The following is an 11,979-nucleotide window of genomic DNA, read 5'->3' as shown; positions in this document are numbered from 1 at the left end:
GAGGACCCGTGCCGCGCGGTGAGGCGTGAAGCCGGCCGGCACCGCGGGGCTGCAGGTGAGGACGGTGTGGGAACGGGCGTGTTCCCCACGGGCGGTGTTATCTGATGCCCTTTTGGAGCCGCGCTGGGAAGTGCGGCTGCCCCTACGTCTCCCATCCCTGATGGAAGTACTTTAGACTAGACTCCTTGCGGCCGCAGGGCCCCGGGGGGAGGGAGTTGGCAGCGTGCGGCGCGTTAGCGGTGTTGAGGGCAGATGGGAGCTGATGGCATAAGGAAGGCGATCAGGCATGAACTTACCGTGCGTGCCCTGTTAATTGAGATGATGGCCTCCCGCCATGCTGTGCAGCAGCGGTGTGTGTGCGAAGACTGTCAGCCTGCCTGCCCTTCCTTCACCATATTGCAGCCTGGAGTAAGGAGAAGTCCTCCGTTCCAGATTCTGTTCTCTTAAATGTTTGGAGGTTCTCAGGAGCTCGAAGTTGGATGTAATCACAGAGCGCCATAAGGATCATTGGTTCCAGCTGTTGGAGTGGAAAGAGAATAGCCCACACGGGACTTGAACGTGTGACCTGGTCTTATCAGCCCTGCACGCTAACCAGCTGAGCTATCAGGCCTGCCAGAGGGATGACTGGACCAGCTGCCCAGAAACAGAGCTGTCCCAGCCTTCTCTGCTTCTTTGTGGAGAGCTGTGGTTGTGGCGTGCCTTGGGGCAGCAGCAGCCCTATGTCCTTCCATCCTTGGTGGTGGAAAATAGAGGTGCTGTGTGTCTCCAGAGTGCTCCTCAAGCACTCGTACTGTCCTCATCGATGTGGAGTAATGGCAGTGCCTGCATAAATAGGAGAAGGGCAAGGATGGCCGTTTAGAAGAAGGGGCTGTGTGTGGAGTGGGTTTGGGACTGCTTTCTTGCAGTTCGGTTGCCCCAGCATAATGTGTTTCAGTCTAGTGAGCAACAGGCAGCATGCGTGGTGATCTCATCTGAGGGATGAAACATGGGGGGTGGGGATTGATGCAGTCCTATGAGTGCTTTAAATCATCTTTATAACTTAACAGTGCAACAGGTCTTGGGGTTTAGGCTTCACTTGAGGGGGTTACAATTGCTTTCTAATACAGAAGGCGTATTTTCACTTCGCATTACGTGAGTTGTATGCATAGTAAACAATTGGCTTAAGGCTGAAGTGTACTGCCGGGAAGTCTGAGGCAGCCACACACTGCTTCATTATTCTATAAGTCACAAGGTTTCTCTCATTTAGTGGTGAGTGTGCAGCAATGGGGACCCTCTGAAAAACAGGGATGTGAAAGAGACAGGCTGTGGTGAAAAGTAGGGTGTGACTGCTGGGCTGAACAGTGTGCTTGCCCTGCCTTGGGGTGCCCAAAAAGGAACCTCCTTCCCATGAGAGCATAGTGTTGTGGGGGGGGAGGAGGGAGTAGGGGTAGGGAGGGTGTGTGAGTGTGAGAGAGAGCTGCTGTGCTGATGGTGTGTCACTTCAGATGTTAGTGGGAGGACCCTGGGCTGCCTGGGTGTGTGTATTATCTGTGGAGAGTGTGCGTGTGTGTAAGGGAGGAGAGCTGGCTGGATGTCATTGCTGTCTGCTTCTCTCCATCCTTGTCACACATTACTGCCTGTTTTAGGTTGCTTCTGGGGATTGGCACTAGTGCGTGAATCCTGGTTAGGTGTAATGCACTAGTTCAGGGAAAACCATGCCAATCAAAGCAATCCTTATGTGGAATAATTTAGGCATCAGTATTACTCTTCCTCCTCCCTGTCTCTTTATTTGTACAGTTAAGGGTGCCAAAGAAAACCCCAGCTTAGTCAATGCACACTCTCAAAACAGCATGATGGGTAAAAAGGGTATCTGACAAGCCTTTTGTGCCTGTGGCTGCCCTCTCACAGCACAGTGGGGTCCTGACATGCTGCACGGTGTCAGCAAGGGGTTACTGAAGCTACCAGGTCCTCGAGGAGCTGGTGTCCAGCCCATTAATCTCCCAGTGCTTCACAAACACTGGAGATGTCTCGATGAGATGGTAAAGATGCTTTAATATTCTAGGTAAAGAACTGTATGGTGACATGCCTGTAACACAGAATAACACGAAAGCGAAAAACAGGGCAGGTTGTTCAGCTGTCTGTTGGCATTTGGGAAGCCTGCTCTGCACGTAGGTTTCCACAAGGAGTGGAGATACTTGTCCCACTATACAGAAAACTATGGTTTCCTTTCAACCCTGAGGAGCCCTTGCAAGATTTGGCACTGTTTTCACAGAGTGACAGAATGGCTTGGGTTGGAAGGGACCTCAAGGATCATGATTCTCCAGTTCTCCTATCACAGGCAGGGCCACCAACCTCCCCATTTAATACTAGACCAGGTTGCCCAGGGCCTTGAACACCTCCAGGAATGAGGCATCCGCAACCTCTCTGGGCAACCTGTTCCAGCACCTCACCACTCTCATAGAAAAGAAGGAGGACTTCTCCCATAGCTTGGGAAACAGCTGCCTGTTTGTGGAATCCCAGTGAGAAGTGCTCATGATGAGCAGTAACATGAAGCAAAAGCTGCTCTGTGTTGTTCTCATGCTGAGACACTGCTCAGCTGTGGCAGGCAGGCAGACCTTTGGTGAAGAATCAGAGGTGAAAGCAGGAGGAATGATTCCAAGAGGGCATTCGTGTCCCTTGCTTAATGTTATGTGGGGTCACGAAGCAGTGTTTCTGGTGTGGTAGGAGTGGTCACTGCTATGGCTCAGCTGGTTGGTGTATTTAATGAAGGTTGTCTCATGAGACAGCAAGACAGTAACTTCACTGTTTGCTCTGCACAGTTGATTGTAATGACATAAATACTGGAACAATCCAGGCCTCCAGAGACTGCTTAATTTATTTTGGCATTTACATTGGTGGTTGGATTAGGCGATGTTAGAATGGGATACTTATGAACTCATCTGCTGATTTGCACCCCTCCCGTTTCCTGGTCCCATTCCTGTTTGGAACACCAGCCGCGAATGGCTCCGTTCGTCCAGGTGGAAACATAGAAGTTGCCTTTGGAAGACAATAGGGTTGCCGGGGGCTGTGTAGGATTTGTTACCCCAGCACTTACAAACGTTCTGTCTGAGCCAATGGAAAAAGTCATACATGAGAAGAAAAACTTTTTTTTTCTTTTATGTGGCAATTTTGATGAGTCAGAATTCCTATAAGTGAACTAACAGAGGTGACATTTCTGATGAGACAGACCTTCCTTTGTGTCCAAGCCGTGTGCTTGCATCTTGATAAGTCAGGAGCGCCATATGCTTTCCTCATTGTCTGGCAGGAAAAGGAGGGGAGAGGAGGGACACTTTCTGACTAAAGGAGAGGAGGGGGAAATGGATGGCCCCTTGCTGGCCAGGGCTGTTCAGTCTTTGTTGAACTGATGAGCTTCCTCTTGCCAGCACAGTGCAGTGGCCCCAGTCATAGGGAACAGAATGGGCAGCACTGTGATTGTTCTTCAAGGTCACATGTGAGTGACAGAGCAGGAAGTTCAGATTCAGAATGATAAAACCCTGAAGTGAGAGCTGAGACCAATGTTACTAGGTTGGCTTCCGTCTAAGGATGGGATGCAGTAGTAAAGGGAAGGAAAGATACTCTGGATTCTTGCAGATACCTACTCTGCAGCTCATGGTGAAGCTTTTCAAAGGATTTCTAAGCAAATCACGCTTGAACAAAGGCAGTGAGCCTTTTCATGTTGGAGCTAAGTCTCCTGTGTTCTCAGGCTGTTCTCTGCTGCTCCAATAGGCTTGGTGCTCACATCACCTCTTAAGATCTTGTCAGGCTCTTCTGGTGGGAAAGGGGTGAGGCAGAGATACTGCGATGCTCGGCCGGACCCTGGCTTCTCCAGCCTCATTAATAATCACTATTTTCTTGAAGTGAGCAAGAAGCATGTTTTTTTTTTTTTTGTGGGACTGTTGTTGGAACTTCAGCGTTCAGAGATGTTTCCTTCAAACTAAAGGAAAAGGGAATTTTCACGGTGACTTGAGAATTGCCCTGTGGCAAATTCTTGTGATGCTGGAATGTGAGCGCTGCCTGTTTGAAGTTCTGAGGCTTTTGGGTTTTTTCTTTGTGAAATACTGCAATGGGAATTTAGGTACAGGGAAGAGAATGTCAAGAATGCTGACGGTCTGCGGTTGTGTGCCCTCTTCCTGGATGGAAGGTGGCAAACAGACTTTTCTACTCAGTTAAAACTGTTTCTGCTGTGCTCTGTAGCTGCACGTGGGTATATGAGGGGTGCAAAGTCTGCCTTTACTGAAAAGGGCAAGAGAGGTTTCTGTACACGTGAAGTGGATGGATATGGCTGCAGCACAACGCACCCAGTGCTTGCTTAGAGCACTTGAAATCCTGGCCTAGATGTGCCTGATTGGTTTTGTAATGAAGCTGTGACTTTTTTTTCCTGAAAAATTATTTTTAGTGTAGTTCCACTTCTAGTTTTGTCTACTACTTTTCTTACAGTAACTAATAATAAAAATTTTCTGTGCTTGTTACTGAACAGGACAGTCCTTAGACTCTTAACAGTAGCCCATGTCCAGAGCGCTCTGGGGGATCCAATTTGTGATTTGAGGCACTTGTGTGAGGAGCAAAGCAGTGCCTTTGCAACTCTTTTGTCTTGTTACTGGTTTGACCGTGTTGCTGCTAACTGCTGTTTCATCTCAGAATATTTCTCAAAGGTCTTATTGGGTAAAAATCCTAAAACTTGGCAGGGTGTTATAGGTCCTAGGCAGTGGGGAAGGAAGGGAAAACAGCATTCAGAGGCTTGAAAGGGTCTGGAAACTTGTGCAGTATTCATAGGAGGAACTGTTCCATGAGGCTCTGCTAGTGTCAGATACCAAAGTCAGACAGTGTCGAAGTTCCTGTAGTTTGTTTTTTGTTTAAGTGGTGCTTGTATTTGCTGCCTCCTGCTTTCTTTGCCTTTGGATGCTTGTTTATCTTATTGTCACAAGATCTAAGTCTCTGCATGATTTCATGTACAATTAATCATAGGTGATGTGAATGTAAGTCCATCTCAATAATGGGACTTTATTGAGCAGATCATCAGCTGTCTGAGGCTGAAGCAGGACTGTGCAGAGATTGAGTCTGTGGTAGTGTGTTACTAGCTTGTATACCATTCTTGCTAGACAAATTTCCATAAATTGAAAGCAGATTTTCACTGCATAACAGCCCAGCTAATGTGCCAAACTGAAAATTGAAAGTGCTTGGCACTTACCCCTCAAATTTGACATGTTGTAGATACCACTTTTTATCTTCACTTGTTAGGGTGCTCCTTGCCAGAGGGTGTGAAAGACTGAGCAAGGGGATGAGGAGTTAATGCATAAAAGGAATATTCATTTGTGCTCAGGGAAAGGTCTTTAGCTGCTTGAACTGTGGTTCACTCACCAAGGCTGATCGAATGGCATGTGGCTTGCTCTCATTCTAGCTAGATGTCTGTCTACAACCTGTGTATTAGCAATGCTGGTAGTGATTGATGATTAGTTCACTTACTGTTTTTACTGAAGTGGTTTATCTTTAAAAAAAAAAAACCTAAAAATTATTTTGTCTACCTGGCAGTCTCATGTGTGTAGCTGATAGATACAGTGAATTCCTACGCCAGTAGATGTTTCTTAACAGTAGTATGTTGTCTCTTACAGGCTGGAAGAGACAAGTATGAGCCTACTGCTACATCAGAACATGGCACAAAGAAGAAAAAGGCGAAGGAGAGGGACATGGATGAGCTTAAAAAGGAAGTCTCAATGGTAAGATTTGTAAAGCATGGAATGAACAATTACAAGAATGTTCACTGCTCCCAAAGCTCCGTGCCTCATGACTGAAAGATAAAAGTGCTGGGAAGCTGCCAGTGTCGTGTCACTGAAAGCACTGATTTCTCTTCTCCCCTTTGTGTCCAAGCCAGACACCTAGCAAGTGTTTTGGTATCAAGATCACCATGCAGTAGGCCCTTAAAGTGTTAATTCTCAAAAGGCATTTGAGGCAGAATGCAAGTCCCTGGTTGCCTCTTACATGCAGCAAAGTCTACCTGTACTTCCTCACTCAGGCAAGCATTGTCTGGATAGCAGCAGTGCAGCCTTAATTGTGTTGTCACGTGGGGAAGACTGCTGTTTTCATTCCAGCTGGAATGGTGGAGTTGGATCTGGAAAGCTCCATTTACTGTTGCCCTATGGTCAGACTGACCTCAGTATTATTCCTTCTAATCATGTTTGAGACTATAGGAGTCTCCCATCTCTGTCTGTGAATGCTGGATGATGTTGCTCACGTGTACGAGCATCATCCAGCTCAGATCTGATCTTGATACAGTTGATACAGGCTTTATTTCTGTGCTCTGTAATTGGGTCTGGGCTCCCTATTTTTCCCCTCTCATTTGTTTGAGAGAGGAGCTGTGAAAAAACTTGCTCCACAAAGTTCAGGTTTTCTTTGGTAGCAAAGCTTGTTTAAAGCATCTGTGCACTCCAGCCTCACTGTGTAGTGAGGCAATGCTGTGTATCAGTTCTTTTTTTTTTCTAGTTGAAAATAGTCTGGCTGTGAAATGGAGTTTTTGGTGGGGAAGAAACACTGCTTAAGCTGACAGTGTTGCTTAAGATTTGTGAAATTATGGAGTTAATCTTCCGTACGCTCCTACCTCCTGTCCTTCTTAGCTACTTTCCTTTGTCCCCCTACCTCCCACTCCCAAGAAGCAAAACACCAAAAAACCACTGTGATTTCAGCATTTTCTCTGAGCGTGAAGACAGCACTGAGATGCATCAGGTTTTTTAAAAAGCTGTTATGTTGTACCCAAATAGCCATAAGAATGCTTTGAGTTGCTGAATGAGATAGCAAGACTAGCTTATCTTCTCCTTGGAAAGAATCTCTGTTTCACTGAAACGATGCAGATAGAAAACCAGGTGAGGGGGGAGTTGCTGAGCTCGTGCTGACTGATCTGCACGAGGGTCACTCCCTCATCTATTGCTTGTCTTTCAGGATGATCACAAACTCAGCCTTGATGAACTTCATCGTAAATATGGAACAGACTTGAGTCGGGTAGGTAGACTTTTTCTCTCTCCTTGCCTGAGCTGGGACTCTTCAAATTCAGAGCACTTCACAATGGGAAACCTGGGTGGTCTGGGTGTTGGTTTTTTTTTTCTTTTTTTTTCTTGTTTATTTAATCTTTACTCTTCCAGTTAAGTTTCCCAGGCTTTGAGAGACATGTTGAGCTCAGAAGTAGTTGTCTTCCTCCTTCCACTATATAGCCTGCCTGCCATGCTTTAGTGACTTTGTTTTCTAGCAAAGTCACTGTTATCTACTTCCAAATTGTTCCAAGGTCAAGTTGATTCTTGTTTTTTTTTTTTTTTCCCCCCATAGGAGCTTGTAATAAAGGCAAATGTTTGTTATACTGCAGATGTAGCCTAGTGAGTTAGCACATGACCAAAGACTTAATAATGACAAGTAGCAGTTAAAACTCTATCCTTTTATAGTAAGAAGTGTGCAGATATCCTGACTAATCTCAAAGGCCAGTGCAGAAGCTCTGCAGTGATTTTTTTTTTTTTTTTGCAACTTTGCTCATGTTTGCTTTAACATGTTTTATTGGTGGATTGCATCTAGCAGCAAATCTGCTCTGTCTCTGTAGTAAAGGAGACTTGCATACTTCCATTGAAGACCTTGGCTTCTAACAGTTGAACTTCCTGGAAAGCCAATCCAAAGTGTCATCATCTTTATAACCCTAGTTTTCACTTGTTCCATAATTTGATAGGATAGATTGCACTGGGCTGTTCCTCCGAGACCAAAGTCTGCTTCTCTAGCCACCTTGTCCTGCCCTCCTGTGCTTGTAGCCCTGTGATCTGCAGGCTCCTCAAGTAGTTTCCAACATTTTGTGGTTCATCTTCTAGCATTCAGCTTTCACATCCTGTTGTCTGCTGCATGTTTGCTCTGCTACAGATTTCCATTATCTGTTAGTGTCCCCTTATTTCTCTTAGTAGGACTCTGCCTCCCTTATCAAGTAGAAGATGAACAAATTCAAAGCTACTTTCCTCAGTCAGTCTTGCCACAATGCCTCTAAAAAACAAATTCTTTCCTAGGGTTTGACTCCTGCACGTGCAGCTGAGATTTTGGCTCGTGATGGCCCAAATACCCTTACACCTCCACCCACCACTCCTGAATGGGTCAAGTTCTGTCGGCAGCTCTTTGGAGGATTCTCACTCCTGTTGTGGATTGGTTCCCTTCTGTGTTTTCTGGCTTATGGCATTACAAGTGTGATGGAGGGAGAGCAAAATGCTGATAACGTAAGTAGAAATGTCTCTTACCTCAGTCTCCTCAGCCTGCCTGTGGCTCAAAGCATATCAGCTTCCTTTAATCATTCAGTCCAGAAGCTTTTTCCATAAGCTCACCCACTGAATTTCCCCTACTTAACATGTCTTGGAGTGCTTCCACATAATGAAATGGGCAGCTGACTTCCTTCATGTTGTCTTAATAACAGTGGCTTGTGGATAGCCTTTGTGTACAAAATGTACAGAGACTGCAATTATCTCCATACTTTGTAATAGAGCACTTAAATACCAAGCAATTTACTTGAACAAACTGGAAGCCTTTGAGGTAAATCCTACTCTCAGTCACTTTTTCTGCTCCTTGTAGCTGTACCTAGGTGTTGTGTTGGCAGCTGTGGTTATCATTACTGGCTGTTTCTCATATTACCAAGAAGCGAAGAGTTCCAAGATCATGGAGTCCTTCAAGAACATGGTGCCTCAGGTACAGAAAACTTCCTTGACCTGCCAAGCCTTGCTCAGGGTTATTAACTCTAATGAGTTTCAATTGCAAAAGGCCTGACTGTGAATGTAAAGTGTTGGCTTTTGGGAGACGAGATGTCTGTTCTGCCAGGTTCTTAGTGTGGGTTTCTAGCTTTTAATATTGAAGGGGATGCTTGTTCTTTACACTCAAAGTAATTGTGCAAGTAGTCCAAGGCCGATCCAGGCATCCTGTGAGTTGCACCAGTTTATTAACATATGTAACTGGTGACATAAACAAGCACTAAAACTTAGATTCTTTCATGGACAATCTGTATCACACCTAACCATCTTGCTGTCACCTTGGCAACAGCAAGGAATTTTGGTGTCAAGAAAACAAAAATAGCTCTAAATCTCAGATGTATCTGAGATAAGCATGTTAGTATAAGTAGAAACCTCCTTAGAACCACAATAGAACTATAGTTGGATCTTTTGAACACCTTAAGAGTTGTTTGTGACATGGGTTGTTTCTTTACTGTCTTTCAGCAAGCTCTTGTAGTCAGAAATGGTGAGAAGATGAGCATAAATGCTGAAGGTGTTGTAGTTGGAGATCTGGTAGAGGTGAAAGGAGGAGACAGAATTCCAGCTGACCTTCGGATCATATCTGCACATGGTTGCAAGGTATAGCAGTGACTGTTTGAAAACTTCATAAATTAGTCTGGTATCAAAGAATGTCTACTGTGCTGTGAATGGATTGAATGATAGAGTAAATGAGGAAGGTGGGGGGGGGAAGGGGCTTTCTAGTGTTTAAGTGGCTTTCACTGCTGGATCAACTTTCTGCCTGTGTGTGAAGAAGCACTTTCTTCCATGCAGGTGGATAACTCCTCACTTACTGGTGAGTCAGAGCCTCAGACCAGGTCTCCAGACTTCTCCAATGAGAACCCGCTGGAAACTAGGAACATTGCCTTCTTTTCCACCAACTGTGTGGAAGGTATGTGTCTGTCTTGGTGAATTAAAGTATTACATGAGGGAATTAACTCTGTGGGAAAGCGATGCAAATGTTGGATACACACACAACATATTTGTAATCCATTCCTACTATACGAGAGCAGGCTTGTTGTTTCCAGCAAAGGCTTTGCCCATTCCAACCCCAGTACTGTACAGTGGGCAAAGAAACATTGTTTTACCATCTTTCTCTCAGAAGAGGAGCTATGTGGTGCATCTTCTGGCATGGGTGCCTTATTGCAGGTACCATAACGAGAGGGCTAGGCAAAGATATAGCAAATAATGCAGTTGCTGCAGAAACCAGAAGTTTCAGATATCTCCAGCAAAACTTCTGTCGCAGTTCCAAGTATGGTGATAGGTCCTCTTTGTGTTGCAGCTCAGAGCATCTTTTCCATGCTTTGGAAAGAGAAAATGTCCTCTTTCCTCCTTTAAAGCAGAGGCCTGGTCTACTTGAAGACTTCCTTCTTTAATTCCCTATGCAACTGTTACTTGAATCAACGGATTCTTGATTCTCTGGGGAGAAGGAAAAGGGCATGCTGCATGACTAGTTGTGCAGGAAGACTGTATAGCCCTTATCTCCAAATACATCCATCCTGTTGGAGAGCATAAAAGCTGTGGTGGGAGACCTTGACCCATTGTGATGTCTACCTGCATTATACTGGACCAAGCTTACAAAGCTGCCTGGCAGGCTAAACAAGCTCAGTTTTGTGTCTTCTGGGATGTTTTTCTTTTCTAAAGCCTCTTTCTCTTCTAGGCACTGCCCGTGGCATTGTTATTAGCACTGGGGACCGCACTGTGATGGGCCGTATTGCCAGTCTGGCATCTGGACTGGAAGGGGGTAAGACTCCCATTGCCATGGAGATTGAGCACTTTATCCACCTCATCACTGGAGTAGCTGTGTTCCTTGGTGTCAGCTTCTTCATCCTCTCACTTATCCTTGAGTACACTTGGCTGGAGGCTGTGATCTTCCTCATTGGGATCATTGTTGCAAATGTACCTGAGGGATTGCTCGCAACAGTAACGGTGAGTGAAGCTGAAAAAAGAGTGACTTGAATGAGTAACCTGTGTGGTACTTTGGGAAGTGGAGTGCTTCATGATCAGTGGATGTTCTCAAAGGTGAATCTGAAGTTCTGTAGGTATTGTATGTGGTGAGTGTATAGGGCTAGGTTTTATAAATGTATTATATTTGGACTAATTGTGTAGATGACTATCAAATGCTGCAGTTGTTCATTTAGTGATGGTGGATTTCTGAGTTAGACCTGCACAGAGGCTTGGAATTGCAGAATTAAGTGGGCAAGGCTAGTTCTAGAGGTGTCCTCCCCTATTTCTGTGTTGGTGAGAGGCTCTCCCACTGTACTTTTGATATGGAGTTTCTACGTGCATGTGCCTCTCCAACCCTGGAGTGCCACTGGAGCATCCAGCAAGTTTCTCTGTTGTCCTTTCTGGCAGAGATTCTTCTAAGTTTTGTCTCCCTGAAAGGCAGAGAGAGTGTCTGGTTGTGCTTCTCTGTAGTAGATGGTGATGGATGAAGGCAGAGGCTTCCATGCAGCCTTGAGCTGCAGAGCAGTGGCTGAAATTGCTGGGAGTGAGCATCTGGAGAGGAGGGGTAGCTGGGGCTGCTTGCTTCCTTTATCACTGAACTGTTACCCAGTCTCCAGGACTGTTTTGAGCTATTTTTGTACAAGGCATGCCTCCACCTATTTTAAGAGCACTATGATAAGGGTACTGTGACTTTGACTAGAATCTTAGTCCAAGTTACATTCATTCCTTTCTAATCCACTGAGAAGCAGGAGAATGAAACCTTCTGAGTCCTTTTCTGGAGATCCTGTGGAGTAGGAATTGTCATTTAAACCCAGCAGCTGGGTCTAAAAACTGCAATCTGTGCTCACTTTGTCAGTGCAAAATAGCTAGGTAGTCACTGCAGGGCACAGGAGGTTGTCATTCCATGCTAACAGAGTTGGGTAGCACTGAATTAGTGTACTTGCATATCCAACCTATGTCTTCCTTGTCTCCAGGTGTGTCTGACACTAACAGCCAAGCGTATGGCTCGTAAGAACTGTTTGGTGAAGAACCTGGAGGCTGTGGAAACTCTAGGCTCCACATCCACCATCTGTTCTGACAAAACAGGCACCCTGACACAGAATCGCATGACAGTTGCACACATGTGGTTTGACAATCAGATTCATGAGGCTGACACTACAGAGAACCAGAGTGGTAAGATCATCTCTTTGCACTTGAGGCATCTCATTTCAAATAAAGCCTTCTGTGTAAAAACCTGCTTTTTTCTTTT

The 11,979-nt window shown here is 45.4% G+C and overlaps 1 protein-coding gene across 1 annotated transcript in view; it reads left to right on the top strand.

Moving 5' to 3' along the window:
• ATP1A1 (ATPase Na+/K+ transporting subunit alpha 1) overlaps positions 1 to 11,979 on the top strand; it is a 25,791-nt gene that overhangs the window by 312 nt on the left and 13,500 nt on the right. The window contains exons 2-9 of the mRNA XM_010719100.3: positions 5,628 to 5,732; positions 6,949 to 7,008; positions 8,043 to 8,246; positions 8,596 to 8,709; positions 9,231 to 9,365; positions 9,558 to 9,675; positions 10,444 to 10,712; positions 11,705 to 11,903. Coding sequence (XP_010717402.1) covers positions 5,628 to 5,732; positions 6,949 to 7,008; positions 8,043 to 8,246; positions 8,596 to 8,709; positions 9,231 to 9,365; positions 9,558 to 9,675; positions 10,444 to 10,712; positions 11,705 to 11,903 — 1,204 coding nt within the window. The remainder of the gene's footprint in view (positions 1 to 5,627; positions 5,733 to 6,948; positions 7,009 to 8,042; positions 8,247 to 8,595; positions 8,710 to 9,230; positions 9,366 to 9,557; positions 9,676 to 10,443; positions 10,713 to 11,704; positions 11,904 to 11,979) is intronic.

The sequence above is a fragment of the Meleagris gallopavo genome, chromosome 1 (genome assembly GCF_000146605.3).
Source record: "Meleagris gallopavo isolate NT-WF06-2002-E0010 breed Aviagen turkey brand Nicholas breeding stock chromosome 1, Turkey_5.1, whole genome shotgun sequence".
Taxonomy (NCBI): domain Eukaryota; kingdom Metazoa; phylum Chordata; class Aves; order Galliformes; family Phasianidae; genus Meleagris; species Meleagris gallopavo.
Note: the sequence above shows the minus strand (reverse complement) of the source record. Positions and strands in the feature narration are given on the sequence as shown.